The sequence below is a fragment of the Pleuronectes platessa genome, chromosome 10 (assembly GCF_947347685.1).
Source record: "Pleuronectes platessa chromosome 10, fPlePla1.1, whole genome shotgun sequence".
NCBI lineage: Eukaryota > Metazoa > Chordata > Actinopteri > Pleuronectiformes > Pleuronectidae > Pleuronectes > Pleuronectes platessa.
The window spans coordinates 7585701-7610648 of record NC_070635.1 but is presented as its reverse complement, the minus strand read 5'-3'; the positions used below and the strand labels follow the sequence as shown (position 1 = coordinate 7610648).

Genomic DNA, 24948 nt, shown 5'->3' with positions numbered 1-24948 from the left:
TTCCAGGGAAATAGAAATTAAGATTCATCACAAAATAGAGATTGAGCGAGACGAGTTAACTAATAGAACACTCTTATTATATATACGCAACATACACAGACATGTTTATACATATGTTTTGTTCAGGGACCAGCAGCAGCGGTATCGTGAAGCGGCAGCAGTATTTTAAGATGACCATTATTACAACACAGTGTGAATAATGGGGCTAAATATTGTGATGAGTCAAGATGAACCGAATATATTCACAACATGAAAGTGCAACATAAGAGTTTTAGGCTTTAAGTTTCTTTTTGTTTTGTACTGCAGTAAAACCTCCTTAGGTTGATCATCTTTTTTATTGTCTATTGTCTGTTGTGAAATGCAAAATGAATTTCCCTGGCATGTGCAATCTTGATTGGATAAGATAATACAAGACAAGAAACAAGGGGGAAATGTAGTTGTACACACACATATATATATATATATAAAAACATGTGTAATGTATATAAATAAGAATACAAATAGAGATATTATACACATGTCTGCAATTTGTCCAGATGCTTTTCAATATTCATTATGGGCAGTGTAATGTCCTATGCTGTTATTCAAGGTGATGCTCAGCAGACTTGTGTTTGTGTGTGTGTGTGAGAATCAGTGTGTTGTCCCCAGTGAGTGACGCGCGGGGGGGGGGGGGGGGGGGGTTCAGCACTGACCTTCTTGTCTCCCCCCTGGGACATAGAAGGTGATGCGAAGCCTCCCGGGGACTGAGTGTAACCTCCGCCCACACTGGACTCACTGTATCCTCCTGGAGACACAGAGGAAGAAGACACAGTTTAAAGTTGTCCTGCTTCACATGGACGCCACACAACACTTTGCTAACCAGCGTGCAATCACAACATCAAACACATCAACAACAACAACAACAAAGCGTCCAGGTAACGTTAGCCGGAGTCAACAACTGGCCGGCGTGGACATCGAACTCACCCTGGTTAAACATGTTGTCTCCTTGTGTTAAAGTGGTGAAAACCTGACGTGAGACAATGAGACGAGCGGGGACAACAGCAGCGAGCAGCTCCTACACTAAACTTCCGGATGGGATCCCGCGCCAAACTCAAGCTACGGCGCACGCGCGTTACAGAAGTCCCGCGAAATCTCCCGGAGTGAGTTAATTCCCCTAATGTTGACTCGTCAGGTGTAACATGAATTCTCAATGTGTGTGTTTATCGACTCTAACCTTCAACAAAGACCTCACACATGCTACGTAATTCTTTTCTCAAGAAAGATGAGTTGATATCGTTGTTTAGAGATGGTGCAGAGCGTTTGTTAGGGTTCCTGAAAGACAAAACTCGGGGATTCAATTTTCTAAGAAAGCCAGGACAGACAGGGCTTTGCTGCCTTCAAGGTCTGTGGGAAATATGTGAACTGGCCAACTGTTGGTAGTAGAATCTACTACCAACAGTTGGCCAGTCTGTTATCTACTAAGAAGATAATAGAAAAATAATATCCTCAAGCTTGAGCAATGGGGGAGATTGGAGTTATATGTTTTATTGTTGGATGGAAATAAAGGGGGTTGGACCAGACAAGCATGTTGCTGCTAATGTTCAAGGTAACATTTAGGTCAAAGGGATCTACTGGCAAAAATGTTATATAAAATATTTCTACTGATGTTTTCAATTGTGTTTTTTATCTAAATTGGACGAATAGTGGTTTTCTTTACCCTAGAATGGATCCTTTATATTTAAATACTTAATATTTACATACGGAGCAGGTCCTCTTTATGGAGACTGCCATGTTTTTTAAAACCGTCCAAACTGGACAAACTAAACACCTTGTGAGTTTTTATGAAAACTATAGGCTACCACAGGTAATGTTAAGAAATGGAGGGTGAGGTGTTTAGCTGCAACATGTACCTTCAATTCAATTCAATTGTATTTGTATAGCGCTAACCCCTTATATTAATTATTTCAAGGCACTTTACCCAGAGTGTCAAGACCTTTAAAACTTCTATTTTTTGTGATTGATTTTTGCTTCAGATTCATTTTATTTAATCTTTTGCAAAACTACACAATGGCGTTGAAAAATGTTGACATAAGCTCTTTTTTTATAATTAATTGAATTTCCTTTATTAAATGATAAATACATTCAAATGAAATGACTCATGGTGTGTTGGATATGTTGTCAAGTTCAAATTAGATTTATTAAAACAGTATCAAAGTATATGTTAGTAGTATAAACTATGTTTCGAATGAATAGAAGCGGTAACATAAGGTGAATACACTTTTCAATGTTATGGTCCAGTGCAACGAAAAAAATCTTTAATGGCCTTTATTGCTCCTCCGCAGATCACAAATGGATAAATGAATCCACTAAGCTTGAAGTGTACATGTAACTGAGGGCAAAAGTTAAAATATTTCCTACTTTTATCTTTAGTCCAGGTGGAAATAGTTCCAATCGAGGGATTTGGCGAGAATCTAGTGTCTTATTATGATATCAAATATGTCGCCTATAAATTGTGTTTTGTGCTATAATTTTGTTGTGTTGTCGGCCTGCAGCAAAAACTCAGTTGATAGAGCGACCCTGCTTATCCCTTTAAATCAGAAAAAAATAAACATTGACTTTTGAACTTCTTTACTATAGGTCCGGTGAAGCCCATATTAGGCTATCTGAGGTTTTATAATCAAAATTACTAACATCAGCTGGGTAACCAAAGATAAAGATATGGGCTCCATTGAGACCTAACACGCGTCATGAGGAGCTGTGTCTTATCTCACTTTGCCCTTTCATAGACTTACCTCTCCAACCTGTCCTAAACCTCCGTCGGATGTTTGCTTTCTTCAAAGAGCTCAACATGTCCGTGGTGAAGCTGCTCCTTTCTTATCTGCTGTTCAAAGAGGCTCATGCACTGTCAGGTGAGAAGTCGCACCAGAATAACCATCCTGCATCAATATAGTTCCTTGAAATGCATCTTGAAATACACCATCTAGGATCAACTCGACGGTTGATATTTTTATCCAGGGAACTTCTGGCACATCACCGATCTGCATTGGGACGACACATTCAACCTGAGCGATGACCCTGAACTTGTGTGCAACTCAAGCGGCAGACGACCCGCAACCAATGCTGGGAAGTATGGAGACTATGTTTGTGACTCACCGCTGCATCTTATCATCTCCTCTGTGAATGCCATGAAGGATATTCTACCAGACCCTGACTTCATCGTGTGGACAGGGTATGTACTGACTGGAACATCTCGAATCATGCTGGTTTGTGTTAAATACCTAGTCCACCTTCATTATCATGGTGTTTAGACATCGGCTATGAAATGTCCTGTGCTAGGGTCAAAGCCTATTATTCCTGCTCTATACCCTGGATGATCATCCTCAACTGCAGGGAGCCAAGAAATGATCACCACCTTACAGGATTACATTTACTTGTGGAAAAAGCCATTTTTGAACAATCTGTGTTTTGCTCCTCAGAGATAACACACCACATGTACCTGATAAGGACATGGGTGAAGAGAGAGTGCTCTACATTATGAACAACCTCACTCACATCATAAAACAGGTCTTTCCACGTAAGTCAAGAGACGTTGTGTGTTTTAAGGGAGAAAACACCAGCATTGCATTGTTTTGGTATTGATGAATTCATAACAATGACGGAAGTTCTTTGTTCCTTAGACACTAAAGTGTACACCGCCCTGGGAAACCATGACTACCACCAAAAGAACCAGCTTCCCACGTTCACTAACAACATCTACAACCAGACAGCAGAAATGTGGAAGGACTGGTTGGATCCTGAATCCCAAGAAACATTTAGAAAAGGTGAGTAGAGCTGGTGATTCCAAATGGACAGTTGCTCCTTTTGAAAGCACGTGTCTGAGTGCGTTTTCTGTAATATTCCCTCTGTCCAGGTGGATTTTACACAGAAAAGTTGCTGAGTCGAACAGGGTTCAGGATGCTGGTCCTCAACACTAACCTCTATTATGACCAGAACAGGGAGACCCTGGGTATGGACGATCCAGCGGGCCAGCTCCAGTGGGCTGACCGTGTTCTTACAGAGGCCGCCAACAACAAAGAGAAGGTAAAGCATCGGGTCTGTCTATGTTTTTGTAACAGGGATTTAATTGTATTTTAAATTATGGGGCACACTAAATTATGGGGCAAGCTACTCTACTATCTTTTATGTCGTAACGTTGAGTGTAACCATTCAGTGCATTATGAGTAATTCTGTCCTATTTCTTAGTAATGGTTACTAGGGTATACAGAACAACTACTTTCAGTCTGACTTTGCACCATATGAGTAATAAAAAAGAGGTTCCCTATGAAAAGGGAACCTTTTCACAACCTCTTTTTTTTAACCCAAGCCTTGAAAAAAAAGAAAAAAGTGGATCAAACTCATGAAGTTTCATCAAATCCCATTTAACAACTCTACATTGGTTTCTCTGCCAGGTGTACATCATTGGTCACGTCCCCCCGGGCTTCTTTGAGAAGAAGAGATCCAAGCCCTGGTTCAGATCTGAGTTCAACAAGGAATACTTGGATTTAATCCAGAGGCATCATTCTGTCATTCTCGGGCAGTTCTTCGGCCATCACCACACCGATAGTTTCCGCATGTTCTACAGCTCAGAGGGTAAAGTCAAACTATTATTATACTTCTACACTTCCTGTTTTGGATTGGTGCTGAATGAGTCGACAGGGATGCACATTCAGAGCCAAGGTGTTATATGAGCTTTTGCCATCTGCAGGGTTCCCACAGCCCACTAAACATCGAATTCAAGAGACTTGAATAACGAGAACTAGCACTTTACAGAAGCTCACAGGCCACAAAAAGAGAGAAGCTTGCATGTGTGAACGCCCTTGAACGTGTTTTTTTTCTGTGTGAAATGTCAGCCGACCATTTAATCTAAGGTACAGGAAGTCAGTATGCAATACAGACAGAAATTTATTCATGAGTTGCAGGTTGCAAAACAGTGGCTGACTCATGCAGACTGCGTCACGAAGCAACGACACGTAATCAAAACTTCCAAGAGCCTGATTATTAATTTTCAGCGACCAGTGGGGGGCCTATATTCTGACTGTAAATTTGTAATATAATGAAAATCAGCATGAATTTCTGTTTGACATTTTTACAGAGCCACGCTCTCCTATCAGTGCCATGTTCCTCAGCCCAGGGGTCACACCGTGGAAAACAACCCTTCCTGGAGTCGAGGATGGAGCCAACAACCCTGGGATTCGGGTCTTCGAATATGACACCGAAACACTCCTGGTCAAAGTAAGTGAATGTAATGAAGGGTAAACTCCATTTAAATAGCTTTAGAAACTTTTCTACGGAGTATAGATCCTAATTCTATTTAAAAAAGATATGCAACCCCCCTATAAAAGCCTTTCAAAGATCATTATTGTGGAATCTATTTCTGAACCATTTGTCTGCCCACGTTCAGGATGTGGTGACTTATTATCTGAATCTGACCCGAGCTAATGGAGCCCGTGGGCGCTGGGAGAAAGAGTACCGCCTCACAGAGAGCTTCAGAGTGCCGGACGCCTCCCCAGCTTCCATGCACCAGGTCCTGGAGCGCATCGCTAACAGCCAGTGCCACCTGCAGAAGTACTACGAGTTCAACTCTGTCAGCTATGACCTGACAGAGTGCGACAGCGACTGCCGCATTGACCACGTTTGCGCAGCCAGAGAGGTGGACTTTGAGAAGTACAACAACTGCCTGAAAGCAGAAGGTTCCGCCGCTATTCACGGGTGTGGTCTCCTGCCGCTCATCTCTGTGGCTGTAAGTTTGGTGTTGGCCAGTCGGTAATGATGAGTGTCATCAACATCTATCGCAGAGGATGTTTAAAATATATAATTTATGCCTCAAGATGTTATTGGATCAGAAATGACTGAAATTCAAGATCAAAAGTTGTATATATTGTGGCCGTGGACATTTTTTTTTTTTTAATAAACAGTCAGCATCAGTTAAATCACATTAAATTATGTGACATCTTTAACTGGACTGAACGATTCACTACATATAGTTAAAGGTTCAGTGTGTAGAATTTAGTGACATCTAGGGGGGAAGTTGTATGTTGCCGCTGAATACCCCTCACCTCACCTCACCCTCCCCTTCCAGACACGAAAGATAACCAGTGCCTTTAGTTGTCATAAAAACTCCAAAGGTGTTTAGTCTGTCCAGACTGGGCTACGGTCTGCTCCCGATGTAAATATAAAGTATATACATATAAAGGTTCCTTTCTAGGGTAAAGAAAACCCAGATTTGTTCAATTTAGATGAAACACACTAGTGAAAACATGACTAGGATTATTTTATATTCAATTACTTTCATTAGATCCCTTTCACCGAAAAATCTTACACACTGAACCTTTCAGGAAGGAAACACAAAACAACCTTTGGCTTTAGCTTTAGGTGCGGCCTCTTTAATGTGGTCTATGGGTTTTGGTTGAACACTTCATATCTAGTCAAACACTTATCGTCCTGTGGCTCAGTGGCTTGAGTACATACACAACACATTGACTCTGATGTTCTGGAGCAGATCCAGATGTTCTATTACCCTGTGATTTCCTCTGAACCTCTACTGTTTCTATTTAATAAACCCAGGAATCTATCGTTATAGTTGTATGAATGATGTTTTTAACGGAAAGAATAAACACACTTGCAATATGAGAAATGTTCCAATAAGTCTGATGATAAACATGAATTGCACTTGTTCAGGTCTGCATCACTTAAATGTACATGTGACCTATTTCTGATAAAGCTGCACTATCTGGGTTCTAAGACGATTCCTGTTATCTCATATCTCTTTATAAAGTTTTAATGAGTTTTGGATTACTGCCAGTAAAGTGTCACTGCAGAACAGAGACTGGACTTTGAGCCAATTAAAGACACATTTATTGAGTAGTCCATGTGCTGGAGCAGTGTATTTGACACATAAACAACACACTTCAGTCGATACACTGGGATCTTGACAGTCTTTTCTTGATAAGACCGGGCCGTTCAGATGATTAGGACCTGTTTAGCTGAAGTGAAAGGCTTCATAGACGCTTCAAGAGCTTTGCTGAAGTCTCGGAGTCCCACCTCGGTGCAGGCAGGAGCTGTTAGCTTTCCCTGCTGGATGAGGGAGCACAGTTCATCAACCATGGCTCGAAATGCTTGTTCATCTAAAGAGAAAAGTTAGTACAGTTTTTCATGAATTTAATAAAAAAGGAATCATTTGGTATCATTATCCAGCAAAGAGGTACTTCCATCTTGACCCACCTTTTGAGTGATCTCTCTTCCACTGCGTGACCCAAAACCCCCGAACTTTCACATCCTTGAAGATAAGAGCGCTCTGGATAGAAAAATGTTAAGTAATTGTGCCGATAAATCTTGTTACCTTGAAATGTGTTGTTAAATCTGGGTTGCATCTCACCACAGGGACAGTAACCGGCTGTTTGGCCATCCCTCCATACGTCACCATGGAGCCTCCAATCCTGAAATAAAACAAAAGAAATCACGTTGCATTCAATGATCAGTTTTCTCTGCAGAGTAAGGATATTATATCATGTTAACAAAATGTATTCAGCATCCTCACTGTAGATGACGGAGCAGTTCTGTTGCACTCTTGCCTCCGACTCCATTTAACGCCAGCTTTGGCTTTGGAAATGTCTTTAAAAGAAAAACAATATATTGAGACTGTATTTATGCACAGACAAGCAAAACCACAGCAAAGTAATACCATAAATAGTATGCATGAAGTCGTCCTTAGAGCCACAGACCTTTAACAGCTCCTTAAACTCAGGCCGCCTCAGGGCCTCTTCTTTAATCACATGAGTTGCTCCAATGGCCTTCAACCTATCACTGAGCTGTGTGAACTCTGGCCTTTGAAAGAGACGACACAATGAGAAGGTTCATTACAGCCGTAAATCAAACGCACACCCAAATAAAACTATCTCTGTTAACATAATAGAAAAAGACCCCATTATCTCACAGGGATTCAGGGACAGACTGATAACCAAAGCCAATGACCAGGATGAAACATTCTTTCTTTTCCGTTTTCAGGAAGGACTTGATATATGGTGAGGAACAGGGAAGTGATCTATAGTCTAAGTGTAGTCATTTATTAACACAATAGAGTTAACATGAGATATAGAGTAGTATGACTGATTTAACCTGTCTCGGACGACATTGATTGTGTTCACTCCTCTTGCAGCAGCAATCTGTATGACAGCCTGCCCGACTCCACTGTTAGCTGCATTCTGGATGACTGTGTCACCTGCAAATGCAACAGAGGGACAGAAAGTGGTTTTTAAAAATAGCTGTTATCAACATCTACCTTTGCTCCTCAGAAGAGTGCATACACCCTCCAAGACCCAACGGTCCCCTTATGAAACCATATTTGAAATTCATTAGATACACATATGTATTTAAATCTGCACCACATTTCGCACACAAAGAAAATTCCTGGATCTGCCCCCAGATCCACATTAAAATGTAATGGCTTGACTGGCTTCTTCCCAGACCCATACCAGATTTTTCCACCAACATTCATGATAAGACATCAGTCACACAGGCAAACAAAAAGACAGGGGTGAAGACATAACCTCCTTCATCATATCTTTGTCTACCTGCGTATGTGTAATTCGGAAAATAATGTGTCTGGATCTGTTACCTGGCTTAAGATCTTCAAAGTCAGATAGCATCCTGAAGGCAGTGCAGGGGTTAACCCCAAGCGTGGCAGCAGACAAAAGGGGAATGTCATTCGGGAGAGAAATGACATCGTCTTCAGAGAAAACTGCCTCTGTCCTCCACATACCTGCTCATAAAAAAAGCACACAAATCTTGTTGGGTTCCATCATTGGGACAGTGTGGTCTCAGAAATCTGACCTAAAGTGTCATTTACCTAGACCAGCATCTCTTGGGATGACCCAGTCTCCTGTTTTGAGGGACTTCACCAGGCTGCCCACCTCTAGGACTTGGGCCACCCCTTCGTTGCCTCCAACAGCTGGGAGGTCAGGCAGGATGGCGTAAGTACCTGGAGAAACACTGTTAGATAAAAAAAAACTGGTCCTCACACCTAATAAGAATATATAAAAGTATATATGATGGGTGCTGTTTTCTGGTGTGCATGTAACTAACTACTTGATTACCTTGAATCATGTTGATGTCAGACGGGTTGATGGGGGCTGCCAGGATTTTAACCAGGACATCCTTTGCACCTATGGGTGGCAGATCTATATCTTCCAACCTGGCAACCAGAAAAAAGCAATGAGCTCATTTGGGGTATTTGAAGCACCACAATAAGTACAAGATGCGGAAGTGAAACCTGAGTGAAACTAACGCTGTGAAAATTTTTAGAAAACGGAAACTGTCACTCATGTAGAGGGGGCGGTGTGGCCTAGGTGGTAGAGTGGTGGTTCTTCAACATGATGATGCCGGATCAAATCCCACTCTTCCCCATCTGCATGCCGAAGTGTCCTTGGCAAGATATTGAACCCCTAGATAGCCCCTCATAAATGTTGAGTGTAATAATTGTAAGTCGCTTTGGACAAAAGCGTCAGCCAAATGACATGTAATGTAAAATGTATAAAATATAAGGATTTAGGTGACGAAGGGACATTTTCGGAAACTTTCCATCGGAAGTTAAGCTTGGGAATTTTGACACATTCTTTGCAAAAGTTTATAACAGGGAACTTAAATGTACTTGAAATAGGACTAGGCAAGCCTAGCCTAGCTGGACCGTGAGTTCAGCTAGTTGGGAACATTTTCTGCCAGAATAGGGAATACATTTATTTTATTCAACATTCATGTTTTTTGTTGTTTAATGAAAGAATCCATTTAAGTTCTACTCACAATTGGATTAGGTAAAAAATGTCATGTTTAAAATTTGTATTAGAAATGTTTGCATGCATGTCTGCTTATGACAAAATAAAATGTCATGTCATGTCTTAACATGACAAGGTAAATACAGTTAGTATAAATTACCCCACAGTTTCCAGTTCATTCCCTTAATTCCCGTATATTCCCATGGAAAGTTTCCAACTTTGTATATTCCCCTGGAATTTTGCAACCCTAATCGAAATTAAACTATGAAAAGCTAAATATAACATTACAAAAAGTAGGTGAAAAAGACATCAAGGAATATACATCATGTTTTAATGAACAACTTAAGAGAAACAGGACTAAATAATAAAATTTTAGTTTATTTTATTTTGCTGCCAATCTACTGCTCTACACTCCGATCCAGAAGGTGGCGGTATTGCGCCAAAAAACTGGTTTGCCAACCTCCAATAAACACCAGAAGAGGAATGGAAGCAGTGACCCTAACTTTGACCAGGGACACAAAAGGTGAGATCTATGTTTTAACAGAGGAGTTTTCGAACAACAACTTTTTTACACGTCTTCAGGAGAAAACACTGAAATGATGGCGACGAATTCGTTAGTAAGATAAATGCTCGTTTAACCTGCAGCAGAAACGTAATACCTCACAAACTACACCTGCTCAATGTTTAAAGCTTACTTGACGACTTGAGAGGGGTCCCCGTGTTGTCTGTACTGCAGAGCTGAGCTTGTCGGTGCACACAGTGCAGCTGATTGGGTGAAGTGACTGACGTTAGCATTAGCCGTTAGCTTTGGCGGCTTTGACAGAGCAGCGCCTCTTCTGCAGATAGTCCGGCTGCCAGAGCAGACCGAGCGAAGCCGCGGCCACATCGCGACACACGTCTCTTCACAACGTGGGAAAAATCAACTCCGCTACGCGCTGATATTCGTCATGAGAGCTGCGAGTGTTGCTAGAGCTTCTCTCAGTGCGCGGCCATGTTGGAATGAGGTTGTGTGATATAAACAGAGAACAGCGACATCTGTGGAGAAACAGGTTACTGCACCACTATGAGCTTTGGTCTGCACACGGGTGGAAAAACAGTTAGTATTGATTTTACTTTTCACTTCATGTTATGAATATTTGTGTCATGGTCCCATTTCTGTTTTAGTCAAATGAAAACAGAAACACAAAATAAATAAATAAACTATATATATATATGATGAGACTAAAATATAGAAAAATAATCTACTTTGTTGGCCAAACAAATTTGACAAAGACTTTACTCTACTAGCTCCTGGTGTCCTGACACAAGAACATATTTCTCTTAAGATGGACAAAAGGGAAGAGCTGTTCATACATATACTATTCAAGTAGATACAAATACTAACATAAAACAATTAAAATATGTAAAGCAACAATGAACATCAACATACATTTTATTAATAAAGGCAAATAATTTTTTTAATTCAAAGCGTATAGAGTATAGTCTTAACAGTGCTGGGAAAATTGCTTTATATACATAAAGTGGGTGTGAATTCACATTCGCTCATTTATTTTTACATACAGCCTACTTAGATGTATATTTTTATGTTGTATCTTTGTGCATGTTAAATCCCACTGTGTATTTAAGCTGTATAATGTATATATATTTTTCCTTTGGAGGTGCAACTAACACTAAATGACCATTTCCATGCATCAACAGAGTGATTATGTGTACAGATACTGAAGTCCCGCATATGTAATTTAAAATTAATGTTGCTTATAAATAATACCTCTGTGCTTGTACTTCAGAAAAACCTTTAAATGCAAGTCTTTCTCTCACTTGCTGGAGTATTTACCGGTTATTGTATTATTGTAAGTTAAAGGTCCCCAAGTATTTCTTCAATGGCGAGATGTAATAGTCAGTGGGTTGTCAACAAAAATGAAAACATGACACACACACATGGATATTGACATTTATTAGGAAATGGAGCATATCTTTACACATAGAAACATGATCACAGTTAATACTTTGAAAAGCCTACATGCTGCTCATCATTGAAAAACTAGCCATTAAATTGCCTGAGGTCAAAGTAATTGTAGTTTTTATGGCAGTAAACATTGATACATTCATCCGTAATAAATGCACATTTTTTTGGGAAGTAGCTCAAGCCATTTACCTGATAAAATACAACACCACAAATTAAATGGCTGATGGTCACAAACAAGATGTACTACGAAAAGCATGATGTACTGCAAACGATACCCTGAGCAGTCTTACAGTTTTTTTTTTTTTTTAAAGCTATATCTAACCCATCTAACACCCGACAATCAAATCACAATAACACACCAATGAGGGGTCAAACAGGCTTGTTGCAATCAGAGCATCTTTTGTGGACTTTCGTTTTCAAATGATACATTGAAAACATCTTCCTACGGTTGAATATTGCAAACGTTACAATACAACACTTCCATTCAATCTTTATCATAATAGTGAGTTTCGGGATCACAGATTAAGAGTTTGATGAATGAGGTATTGAGTGGATTTTAAAATCGAAAATTAAAATCAAAAGCGGAAAAAGGAAGTCATCTGTGCTTACCCATAATGCAGAGAAAAGATGGTTCAATGTAAAAATGCAGGAAAATTGGAGTAATCCAACCAATACGACCACTTGATTTAACAATCTTTCGGTCCTTTTATATCCTGAGTAGAATTATCAAATCCATGTTTCCTTATGCAACCTTCTAAAAATTGAAACACAACTAGAAGCGGAGTATGAAACAAGATCTGAGTGTTAATTCGTCCATGACACATTCTTTTTTTGTCGAAAGCACTGATAGTCTGAAACACCAAGTATCGGCCGTGTGTTGAGATGAGACAAACCCGGATCATATACTACTAGCCCCCATCCCTTTAACAATATTCTACTACATCCCCATCTACGACGATTATAGAGGAAAAAATACTAATAGTGGAACATTTTCTTCATATCATATTTCATATCATGTCGAATAGGAGAAAATATAAAGATCATCCTCACGTCTCGTGCATGGAAAGGTGAGTCTAAATAGTTTGTAGATCTCAATCTGAACTGTTTTCATTATGATATGACATTGAAACGCAGACTCCAAGCACCTTTGTCCTGTGTTTCACATCATGAGCAATAAATCGTGATTCTGTCTTGAATAAACACACTGACTCTTTCTGAGCGATCTGAAGCATTCCCTGAGTTTTCAGATTCGCATTTCCTGAGATGAGACAAAGAGCGGAGGATATATTTTTCCCAACCAGCAATGGACTGTGTGAGGTATATAAAAACATCTAAATAATAGTCAAAAAAACAATATATATATATATTCAAAGACTTTAAACTGAATATATATAAAAAAAGAAATAAATGCATCTTACACATGATTAGTGCAGAGTAACATTGCATTGGCATAGATAGGAGTAACAACGCGTCTCTCTTCTGAAAGATAATAAAAATAATAAATCATACAAGGCAAAGGAAATAAAAGAAACTCACAGTTTAAGTCAGCCCTCATAATAATATGTACCTGTACAGTGTGTGCTGCATATTGCTACTCTCTTGTATTGCAATATTACCGTTTCACTGTGTTTGTACTGCATTGGATTATTAAGGACATTGATTTATTAAGCACACGTGTACAAAATAATAAGAGTACCATGATGTTAAAAAGATATTTGAAGCTTTGACATTTGGCAGTTTTCTGACGTCTAATCAAACATTCATTGCTGAGAGGCTTCGACAGGAGGAGAAGCTGCAGCACTCATGGATGAAAATAAATAAGTAGTATGGTTTTTTTTCCTTAAAAAAAAAAGCTTTAGAATAATTTTACATATATATTAATTGGGTGTAAAAGTCTCTTCAGCTTCTCCTGTAAAATTGGAGTAAATGCTGATTAGCTAGCTATTTCTACATGTCCTCAGCGCAGGCTCGGTGTTCCTGAACTATCACCCTACTAAGGGTCATAGGGAGGTATGGTCTTAAATAACTACCTAGAAATGGAACACATTGGATGTAAACAAAAACACCAGCCATCCCACTGGCAACGTCATGTCTGATTCTGCCTCATTTTATTCAAGTATCAAGAGGAGAGCTAGTTCGACATCTCACTAACTCAGTCCAGGTCAGGTATCTTAGTAGAAGTTATGTTGTACATGTATAGATTTTAGTATCAAAGTTGGAATTCTAACAAATCCAAGTTGGGGTAATAAATCAGCAGCCCTTAACACAGCAGCAATTAAATCAGAATATACTATTTGTGGAAAGTTCATCATCGTAATGCTTCCAGCTCCCTGAAAGGTTGAAGAGCCATTTAACACCAGATTGAAAAGCAGCATTTGCCTTCTCTGGTTGGAACTTCAACAGCACCCAGTCTAATAATCTTGCTTGCTCAACAAAATAGTGTCGACAACATGTTTTCCTACGATGTAGCATGGAGCTATAGCACCACACAACATCACGCTCCCCCGGACAACAGACAACACCCAACCACACTTTTAAGTGGTCAGTATACTCCGTCCAAAGGACCTGTTGGATTGTCGAAAACACCCGTATCTGCACTCCTTTCCAACGTCAGGGTTGGATGTCCGTGTTTGACAACTGAGCAGCGGAACTACGTGATAAAGTTCGCTAAACTTGGGTCTGGACTTTCTCCCGACTTTCTTTTTGTCTCAGACATTTGCAGAGAATATTCTGAGTTCAGAACATGTCAGATAGCTGAGATGTCCGACCACTGGATGTCTGAAAGGTTTTCAGGAAGTTCTAAATCACTCAAAAAATGATATATTACAACCAATGACAATCCTGTGTAAATACTGTAGTGCAAAAGGATTTGATTTAATTCCAATTCACATCTCAAACATCCAAAGCTGTGTACTGAGGATATTTGGTTTGCCATCAGTGGTTAGGAGAACACTTTTAGTAGCAGACCAAATATGTGTCAAGGTAGACAGTGCACCTTTTAGACAGCCAGCAGAACGCTGGATTCAAATAATGAAAAGACAAAACAAAAGTGACCAGGAGCTGAAAACCCCTTCTGGTCCGACATTCATTTGGCCCCAGCAAAACTGGAAGGTCAACTGCAATATTGGCAGATGCCAATACATTGCCTGTAGCTAAACCCTAAAACCCATCCCATGTGTTTTCACAAACCCTCCCCATTTCCCATGCGATATGCAAGCTAACATTCATTACAGAGGTACCATCTGTCACGTCTCTGCCTTGTCGGATAGTGAGGTGTAACAGCCAGGAAGAAGACTAAAGGGTAAGGCAGCAAAAGTGTAGCTCCATAGCTAACACACTGACTGAGTATTACGCAAAAAACAAGGAGGTATAATGCCCATAGGAGAGGCACAATATCACATAAAACAATGAAGGTTCTACAAAAACTCAGTAAGATAGTCTGTAAAATGGCATTACTCAAAACAATCTCAAAGCCCTAAAAAAAAAAATACAGCAGTGATTCATACATTTAGAAAGCGTCCTGAGTGCAATAATACAGCAGTATTCCTGAGCGTTACACCAAATGAAATAAAAAACAAATCAAAATACTTCAGCAACATTTTCCATGAGTATTTTTTTAAACCTGAGGTAGTTCCAAAAGCAGCCTCAACAGGTGGAAAGGGGGTCGCGTGATTCCCCGTCCCTCCATCAAAGCAGTTTGATTGGCCTCTGTGCTTCCCCGGCGTCAGTGATGCCCGATTCCCGCCCTCTAATCGGAGGTCTCCGGAGGCAGTGCCGAGTGGCTGTGCTCCTCCTCGTCTCCTTTCAAGGAGGACGGTTTTCCCTGAGAACCCGGCGAGGACTGTTGTGCTTTGATTGGGCAGTTGGCAACCATGTGGTCGATGCTCTGGCAGAAATGGCACTTCTTGGGCTGCGGTGGCAGCTTACACTCTTTGGCATGGTGGTCCAGGCCTCCGCAGTTGTAGCACCTACAGGAGCAGATAGAATTTAGTCACATATCATATGGCCCTTAACCTTCAATTATATTTTTAGCACTTGGGGGGGAAGTAAGCTTCAATCACCAGTGTGTCATATCATCAGCATTTGAGTTGATATGAAACCAGCAGTTTCTACTTGCAAGTCTAGTACTTTAAAATAAACTTTGGCATTAAAACTCCCCTTAAACCTGAGGGAGATATCTGGCTCCTCAGCTAAACATGTTAATTGCTGATGATGTTATGGGCGATTTTTCACTTAAGACAGTTTCCTGTTACAACCAAAAACAACACTGAGTTAAGATTGATTCAAAAAAGAACATGTACTGACTAGAAAACCGAATGAATGAGCTGAAAGACCCAATATATCTCATCAGAGCTGAGTGATCGCAGACTGCCTCGGTGATTAATGTGAAAATGATCCCTCTGGTGTCAAACTTAACTTTTACTTCATCCTCATGTTCAGAAAAGCTATGGTATCTAAATGAAGTCAACTTTAAATTGCACTTCTTTGCCACTAGATGGCGTCCTTCCACTCAGGAACTACTTGAGTTTGCATTTGGTCATAATTCTTGTGAGGGCATTCCAGGTCACCACATCATTCTATGAGCAGCATTCCAGGTTGAACTTCCACAAACTGTCATTATTTTATTAAATGGACAAAAATCCAAAGTAAAAGTTATTTAATTTTCCTATTGGCAGCCTTTAGGGAAAGAAGGAGAATTTGAAAGGGTTGAATATTTAAGCAAACTGCAGACTTAAAAGAATTAAATGGCAGCCTTCTGTTTCTTTCCATGCACCTGGCATGGTTACCATGGCACATTATCTAAGAGATCGTGAACAGCTTGTCCTATTTGTCAGTTTGTCACTGCCAAAAGCTTCCCATTGGACTCTATTGTGCAGGACATCCGTTTCATCAGCATTGAACTTTAGAAATCAACCCAATGTGGGGTCAGCGGGAGCCATCGGGGCTGCCTTGGCCACCTCTGTTCGAACATATTCTATAGAATGGCCACGCGTGCAGGGGCGGGAGACAGATGGGCGTTGGATTGTCAGTGTGTGCCACTGACTGAGGACCCCCCCCCCAATCCCTACCACCGTTGCCTCGGCAGATGAGGTTTGGATGGGGAGGGAGTCGAGCACCTCTGAAGCTGCAGCCTACGAGCTGCTGTCAAGGTCTGTGCTGTTCACAGAAGCTCCAAACATCAGCATCCATCAGGAGGCAAGTGGAGGTGAAGGGAAGTGGCCCCTTTGTCTAAAAAAGCTGCAGTAATGACCCCTGAACCCTGACCCCCCCCCCCCTTCCTCATACACACACACACACACTCCTCAGTCCTCTAACCCCCAGTTCCATCCCAGCCCCCAGCCCTCTTGCATTTACTCATACACTGTTGCCATGACAACTGTGACCTTTCACCCCCTCGCCCAGGCTCTTGCATCTGTTATCAATTAAATGGACAGGAGGTTTCTTTCCCCTCTCTCCGTCATATAACCGACTCCAGTGGCCAAACCTGAGCTCAAAACCAAGGACTGGAATCAAACATGAACATTTTCCCTCCTATCGCCAATATATCCAACTATTGGCTGTAAACCTGATCCACCAATCAAACATAAAGACACCCGAAACACCATCCTGTGTTGCGTGACAAAGATTACTATAGGGGGAACGACATCTTATCCATGGATCAGTGTGGTCTTGAGAGTTATTGAACCACAGCGGGCCTCCCAGGACTCTTTGAGGCAGTAGTGATCGCAGTTCTCACACTGACTACTCTCTGGCTCTAATCACAACTGACAGGGGGGTGAAGTTGATACACCTCTAACCCCGTGCTATACTGATATTCAAAGAATGACCCCCCCCCCCCTAAAAAAAAAAAAATCAAGGCCCCCGTAGCTCTTTTTCCCCCCTTTCACGCAGAGGAAAAACATTTCTTTGACAAATCCTTTCTAGGAGACATAGGCAGATTATAGATACTATATATTTGCAGATGTTTTGCTTTTGCAACTTTCACGGCACCTGGACCCGGGAAGTCTTATCCTAATTTTAAAGAACTGTGGAAATGTCTTCTTTAAATAAAAAAACCACTGCCTAAAATATCTATGTTTTTCATAACAAACTAACAAAGTGGCATGGATTCAAGTTTTTTTGGGCTTAGACAAATTATCAGTTTTGGAGTTACAAATCACATTGCTGGAAGAGGTTTAGGAAGAGAGAGAGTGTCATTGGGTGTCAATTCACTTGGGGCCCAGCAGATTTAAACAGTTATTGATCCAGGTCACACATCAAGCCTGCTGGTGTGACCCTTGCCTGGGTTGGGGATGGGGGTTGAGGAAGAGGAAGGAAAATGGGGAGAAATGAAAACACCCTTGTATATCTAATCCAAAGTGGGAACAACAATGGCTGTTTGTTGACTGTTGAGCTTTAAGGTCCATAATGTAAAGGTGCATGATTTGTTGCTGTCCAGTGAAAGCAGTGCATCTTCGAATTTGGTTAATTTGGACGTTGTCCTATACGAACAGTAGTTATTTATAATATACATAATATGAGCCTTGCCTAGTTTACGATTAATGCATTTATACACTGGTCAGCCACAACCTTAAAATAAAACATTTAAATTCCACTGAAGGCTTTAAATTCCAGAGGGAACCTGGAGGAGAGGTTTTAATTAACCAATATTATGAAAAGCAGCCTTGAGTTTTGGTTAACATTATTTCAGAGATCTCCTTTATCTTTCACAAAAGCCTTTTGGTGTTTCGTCTGGATTTAAACACACTTGTTTATACTCATGGTGGGTTCTACATTAACAATTTCAAACTTGCCTGCAAAACGGGGGAAATCAAAACCAAGTTCAATTTAATAAATGAGTCAAACCGGACACAGTTTTTTAGGTTTATGTTTAAAACAATGGAGACTGGTTTTAGCGCATAGCTTTTTGTCAAATGACTCAGATTAGGTTTTCTTCTTTTAGCTGTGGTATATGTTTCAACGGTAAAACAAAGTTACATGGTTTTGCTGCATATTTAGCAAATAATCATTGTTTGTTCACTTCTTCCTTGCAAAGCACAAACCACTGTCAGACGATGGATCCAGTCCTGTTTATGGAACCAATTGATCCACCTAACACAACTTGGAGCTTTGTGTGATTCAAGTATGTGAGCTTTTTGTCTATAATAAGGGGGAGCCGGACGAGAGAGGAGGAGATGCAAATAGAAAGGAAGGCTCGTGTTTCTATCCAATATTCATGATGTAGTCTTTGCTATGTCCCAAATGGAACAAGCCCGAATGCATTTGAGAGTAATTGAGGTGTCGCCTACACCTCATATGAACGATATCATATAAAAAGATATCCTCTGATTGTGTGATTGTTAATCCTTGGGTTGAAGGGAACCTACACATTCTAACAAACTCTACCATAGGTGGTTACTTGGGTTGAGGTCATGAACGAAGGATTGATGAAGCCTTGTTGAAGCTTTGACCCTTTCAAGCTGACTATGATGAAGATGTTCAGTTAAGCTAAATATATAAGATTAAGATACATTTATTTACATATATAAATGGTCTCCACAAGCTCCTCCATGACTTGAAAATGAACATAAATTCTAAATATTTCTATTTGGAAGGAAACAAGAATGTCTCTGTCCAATAAGTCAACAAGCCGAAATAAAGAGGCCTTTTCCTATTTTCTACCAGTTCATCATTGCTTACCTGTCTCCCTTTGAACGTCTCTTCTGGAGCTTCTTGCCTTTGGGTCTCCGCTCGCTGCCCAAACAGTGGATACCTTCTGGTCCCGTGACTTGCTGAGACTCCAGGCCCTTGGAGGACTTCTTGAAGGTAAACTCGACGTCCTCGCCCTCCTTCAGGCTGCGGAAGCCTTCCATGTGCAACTTGCTCTGAAAGGGAAAACAGGACCAGGATTCAGCATCAATGTTACCGTTTGTGAAACATGTGAAACTCTGTACTTCATGACAGGTGAGAGAGAAATAGGTCTAATCACAAATGGCTGAATGGCAATTTGAATATTGTTCATACTGCAGATATACCCCATATAGTGATGAGTATATTATCAGTGAGGACATCAACTCCACATTGAGCCAGTGGAGACTTTGACCCTGGAGAACAAACCCTCACCCATTCTTCACTGTCTGATAGCTCTTATCAGGTGCCTGGTATTTAAGGTGATGAATAGACAAACACTACAAAGCTTGCTGTTCCCAGCTTGAGCTCACTCAGCCCTGTGCCATCGCCTTAATGCTGCTTTGTCTTTTTTGCTGTGTTTGAGAGGTAAAGCTGATGAGGATAACCTTCAACCCATCCCCCCCTCCCGAGGAACAGCATTCCACACGGCCTCCCCCACCCCCATCCCTCTTCCCATCCACATCACATAGCTCGACTAACACACTGACCATCGCAACTAACCCTAAACTGCAGGATGCAGGGGTTAGCGGCGGGGGTTGGGGGTGGGGTGAGAAGGCAGCAGGGCTTCTCTGGGAGGTTGGAGGGGGTCAGGGAGACATTCCTTGGATAGTTGTTTGGCAAAGAGACATTAAAGGTAAAAGTGGAGGGAAAAGCCCAAATGATTGATGTTCCCCTGTGATAAGAGAGTGCTTGGATAAGCATCATCTTCTTTTTGGAAATGAAATAAACACGTTTCAAGACCGAATGCAACAACGATGAAAAAGGCGGTTTGGAACAAATTGAGAGTAGACGATAACCTAGCTTCCTGCTTATTCATTCAACGTTCAACTGAGGTTACCTTTCAGAGGGTCCCACTCAATACACACGTCTGATTTCTAAAGAAAGGGAAGGGCGGTGATGGAAATGAGGGTGAGGTGTAGTTTTGAGGATAAACTAGCTGAACATGGGAAATCCCTCTCTAAAATCCCCTTGGCGGGGCGGAGATTAATTTATCACGGCCGTAGAAGGTTTGTTTTTATAGAAATGAATCCCCGTTCTTTACGGTCTGCCAAAAGCACCAGGAATCAAACGGAGGTTCTCAAAGCACATGGTTCGTTGTGAGGAAAGTCTGTGATCTGTTTGAAACCAAAGGCAAACAGGTGAAGCGTTTAGGACAGCTTGCGATTTAGAAATATAAAAAGACGGTAATCTCCCAAGATTCCAAGTCGGATTAATCAAATAATTAGGAGACGTCAGAACTCAACGTTTATCTTGGAATCATAACAAACAAAGCTTCTCCTGGAGAGTAAGACCTAACAACGCCTTCTGCAATGGAAAGAAACTGCATGAACTCTCTGGTGCCACATTCACTCAAGCTAATTTCAGTCATTCATGCACTCCCGCCCTGAACCTACAACACCAGCAGAGGAGCTATACATGAAAACGCAAATTTCCGAACCAGTTCGACCAGATTTTGCTTTGCCAGCCGTCTTGTAAGAGCCCATGTGTGATTAAAGCTGGTCAATGTCTTTGGAATTAACACTGAACAAGCCAGTGGATGATCATTTCTCCTGAACTTGTTCTATCCAGGCAACGACTCTTCCCTAAACCTAACTGAGTGCTTCCAGTTGGCGGGAAAGCGTCGCACACAAGCTATCTCTGGTTGTGTGATGGTGGAATTCCAGTGAATGATGTGATCAATGTCAGGCCTCATTTCTGATAACCGATTCATAGTGCCTGCTCCTCCTGATCACTGAGGGAACAGAACTGGTGAGCCGTGACATTAGAGTGGCAGCATGGACATCCACAGAGCACCACTACAATCAGGCCTCTCTACCCTGATGACCGTTAACCCACTTCCTCTCCCATGTGTGACCTTTTCCCACCCCCATAACGGACTCTCACTAGCCACAGGTTCCCATTAGGTTATTAGCACACACACACACATGCAGGTACTGGATCAGAGCGGGGCCTTTCAACTTGGGCATACAACATGATGTTGAGACGTTGCTAGTGGGGTCTACTGTAACCTCTGTCCAGAAAGTGTTGGGGAAGCACAGCGAGGCAAAGAAAGACATCAGAGCAGCGGGGCACAATAGCAGGGGGGCTGCCTCCACAAAGAGGGGCTCGGTCACGGCCGAGGAGCGCTTCATTTGGATGCGTGGCTCCATTGTCCACCTGCACAAAGGCTGGCGGACCTTGGGAGTTAATTTTCCCTGACACGCGGCCACTAATTTCAGGGTTGAGGCCTCTTACGTTGCCATAACCCCTTTACATCCATCATTGACACGCGTGTCTAACGTTTCCTGTGACAGAGAGGGAAGTTAAGTCATTGGTTACCTCGCGGATGAAACGAGAACAATCTCGGTGAGGCTGTTGCTTAAGCACAGCAGTGATGCAACTTTGCCTGGAGCCGTAATCAATTTGTTTTCATGACACGGACGGTTTTTGCACACTTGATTTGAGTTTTTAAGCAGCACGTGATTAAACCTCGAGTGCCACCAAACAATTCATCTCTACTTTCCACCAATCTACGGTTCCAGCCCCAGGTGAAGTAATATTTTAGTTGGCAAAATGACCAATCAAGGGTGTTTAGCAACAACTGTTCCTCAGAGCAATTAAGTCTCTAAAAGAAAACACACGCGGGAACATGCAAACCAATGAGAATAAACTCATAGGTCTAAAAGAGCTCCGTTATGTGGATATTCGGCAACTAAAGTCTAATCTGTAAAAAGTTAAATGTCCCCACAGTCGGTGGTCTGGGAGGGCGTTGACATGCTGGTGAGTGGACATGGAAATTTACCTCAAGTCAAAGCCTGAGATTCCCCCCCTGTGCTCTTCAAGCTTTTATAACACGCAGCCACACACAGCAAAGAGCCCTAGATCACTTTATGACAGGAACCTTGAGGTGAATGAGCAGCTAGTGGAGTCTCATTTACATGCAAAGCCTTTATCTTATCAGACAGCGATGGAGCCGCTCACTCTCATGAGAAGGGGGGGGGGGGGGCGAACCCCCATCTCCCTCTTCACCATCACTATTCAAAAAAATAAAATCTGGTGGAGGTTTTTTGGTTTAAATCTGGAAGAAGGGAGAAGAATAAAAACTCAAGAAGTTTGTAGCAGACTCTAAATCTTCATCTGCAGCTACATTTTTTTTTAAAAGCCCTCAATAAAGACAGACCGTCTTATATAAATTTATACGGTAGTCAATAGTTTTGTTTTAGGCCCAAAGCATTGATTGTGAGATCAAGTTGTGTCAGATGAATATTTTCACTTAAAAAATTTGGTCAATTTACCTAATTATGTTGTAAAATCTGCAATAAGGCAAATCTTTACACCCAAAATAATGTGAAGATTCAAATATTGATAATCGGAAGATTGCAGACTCTAAAACAAATCTAGTTATTAATTCAAAAGCATGACCTTTTTTATTTTTTACAGCCCCTCAGTAAAAGCAGATCAATATATGTAAAGCAGCTGTTTTTTATTTAGCCTAAATACCACACAAAACATTGATTATGAAATGTGGCTGTGTTTAAAATGCATATTCTTACCTTTTAAAGGCTGGAATTACACTGGTTACATTATGAACTTGTCACTAAGGTGAATCTATAAGCCCCAAATAATTCAATTATGAATTTAGGTGGAATTTTAGAAAGCTTTTTGTGCAACAACCACATTGATAAATGACTGAATCCACTCATCATACCCTACAGTGAGTATTGACTGTTCCCATCTTCAGTACAGAATCCATCACACGGCTCCTCTGGTTTAAAGGAGCAGATTTCATGCAGCTCACACAGGACGCGCTATGATCCATCTGATCCATTGACGCATCTTTTACTCTGTCCGTTTGTGAAAGTGTGCAAGCTCACACGTGCACAATCCGCAATTCACTGCATTGCACGAAAAACCACGAGGGAGGCACGCTGCTCCCCTGAGGGGCAAAACACCCACCGTGCACGCTGCTGCATCTGAAACCCCCAATCTCAAACTGTTAAATACAGGTATCGGTTATTGTCTGAACTTTAAAAGGACGCATATCAAAACTCCTGGGTGCATTTTAATTGTCTAGTGTTTATTCTCAGGTTAATGAGTCTCTGCAGCTTGTTGGAGAAAATGTAATAAATCCAGCTGCATTGGAAACAGGTGATGATGATCACACGCTGGGAAGGAATTTATTTCACCTGCAGCGACACGTTTTTGCAGTGTTGGTTTGTAGCTGTGTTTAATGTCGAGAAACCACTTCCAGGCCATGAGACGCAGATCCGGCTCATCCTACCTGATGGACGAAGACATCGACCGGCTCCTCCAGTGGGTCTCCCTCCCGGGCGGTCATGGACAGGAACCCGAAGCCCATGCGGACGTTGAACCACTTGCACACGCCGGCGCCGTGGAAGGACTGTGAGTCTTCCTCGGTGCTCGGTCCCTCATCTTCCTCGGTCTTACAAACTCCTGCAGAGGGAAAGCGAGCGTAAAGTTACACCGATTCAACTGTGAAGGAGAGGATGCGTGAAAAGAATGTGGTCTGTGACAAAAACCTAACTTTTGTTAAGTTTCAAAAGGCCGGAAAAGTTCTTCTTGGTTTGTTTCGTTGTTGCATCACTAATCGATACAGATCGATTGAATTAAAACACAAATAAGAATCGAACAGGCTGCATTTTGGGCTTAATTTCGATTAAAGTGGTTCAGAAAAGCAGCAACAGAGCAAATATCTCCTTCTCAAGTTTGTGGAAAATAAGTCATCTTGATTTTTACATGAAGCCAGATTCCCATCAAGAGCATTTCAAGCTTCGACCGTGAAATGCAGATCACGGGTGTGAACAATACAGCAGAGAAAGAAACCGTAGCGTCAAAGAAAACAGCTTAATTAACTTTTCTCTCTCTTTTTTTAAAGCAGCTTATTTCGTTACTCCACCTGGGAATTCCTGGTTTGAAACGGAGCCCATGTCTTCACCTCAGCCTCGAGTCAGAATTAGCACCCGAGCGACAATATCCTTTTTCCTTTTTTTTAAATTGGACCCCGGAGCTGGGTAATCCTCACAGATGCCACTTTCATGCAAAATGCGGTGGAGAGCAGAAGCTGCGCCGCGAGAGGGAAAGCGGGAGAGGGGGTAAACAAAAGAGGGCTGGCAACCTCTTCCCCCTAAACAATGAGGGGTGGGGGGTCAGATTTTTTTTTTTTTTTTTGCTGAAGATCCCCCCCTTTCAAATAAAAAGATCCTAAAGACAATGCAAGGAAACCCAGCCCCTCACAGAAACCACTTCAACCACTCCCCCCCCCCCCCCCCCAAAAAAAAATTAGGCTCCCAGCATACCTTCTGCCAT

General features: G+C 41.5%; 4 protein-coding genes and 1 long non-coding RNA gene across 6 annotated transcripts in view; 2 read left to right on the top strand and 3 right to left on the bottom strand.

The window, feature by feature from the left end:
- rpa2 (replication protein A2) overlaps positions 1–1113 on the bottom strand; it is a 4568-nt gene extending 3455 nt beyond the window's left edge. The window contains exons 1-2 of the mRNA XM_053432241.1: positions 964–1113; positions 693–784 (exon numbers count right to left, since the gene is read on the bottom strand). Coding sequence (XP_053288216.1) covers positions 693–784; positions 964–976 — 105 coding nt within the window. The 5' untranslated portion in view covers positions 977–1113. The remainder of the gene's footprint in view (positions 1–692; positions 785–963) is intronic.
- smpdl3b (sphingomyelin phosphodiesterase acid like 3B) lies at positions 1039–6936 on the top strand. 2 transcript variants are annotated; one of them, XM_053432239.1, is made up of 9 exons: positions 1039–1139; positions 2820–2888; positions 2995–3208; positions 3456–3553; positions 3657–3800; positions 3890–4059; positions 4428–4608; positions 5111–5250; positions 5420–6936. In XM_053432239.1, exons 2-9 carry the CDS (start codon positions 2828–2830, stop codon positions 5783–5785), a joined length of 1374 nt encoding a protein of 457 aa, XP_053288214.1. In that variant the 5' UTR covers positions 1039–1139; positions 2820–2827; the 3' UTR covers positions 5786–6936. The 2 variants fall into 2 exon arrangements, with proteins under 2 accessions (XP_053288214.1, XP_053288213.1); XM_053432238.1 differs by lacking the exon at positions 1039–1139 and having other exon boundaries at positions 2772–2888.
- mecr (mitochondrial trans-2-enoyl-CoA reductase) lies at positions 6380–10807 on the bottom strand. Its single transcript, XM_053432240.1, has 10 exons — positions 10481–10807; positions 9111–9208; positions 8864–8995; positions 8633–8776; positions 8134–8236; positions 7740–7842; positions 7556–7629; positions 7394–7454; positions 7240–7312; positions 6380–7142 (listed from the first exon to the last, which is right to left on the bottom strand). The coding sequence occupies exons 1-10, from the start codon at positions 10669–10671 to the stop codon at positions 6979–6981; spliced, it is 1143 nt and encodes a 380-aa protein (XP_053288215.1). The 5' UTR covers positions 10672–10807; the 3' UTR covers positions 6380–6978.
- On the top strand, positions 10264–19544 carry LOC128449188 (uncharacterized). The gene is made up of 3 exons (XR_008339849.1): positions 10264–10308; positions 18788–18874; positions 19417–19544. It is a non-coding gene; the product is annotated as an uncharacterized LOC128449188 (long non-coding RNA).
- On the bottom strand, positions 15500–24948 carry lin28aa (lin-28 homolog Aa). The gene is made up of 4 exons (XM_053432242.1): positions 24939–24948; positions 23903–24075; positions 19432–19616; positions 15500–15719 (listed from the first exon to the last, which is right to left on the bottom strand). Exons 1-4 carry the CDS (start codon positions 24946–24948, stop codon positions 15500–15502), a joined length of 588 nt encoding a protein of 195 aa, XP_053288217.1.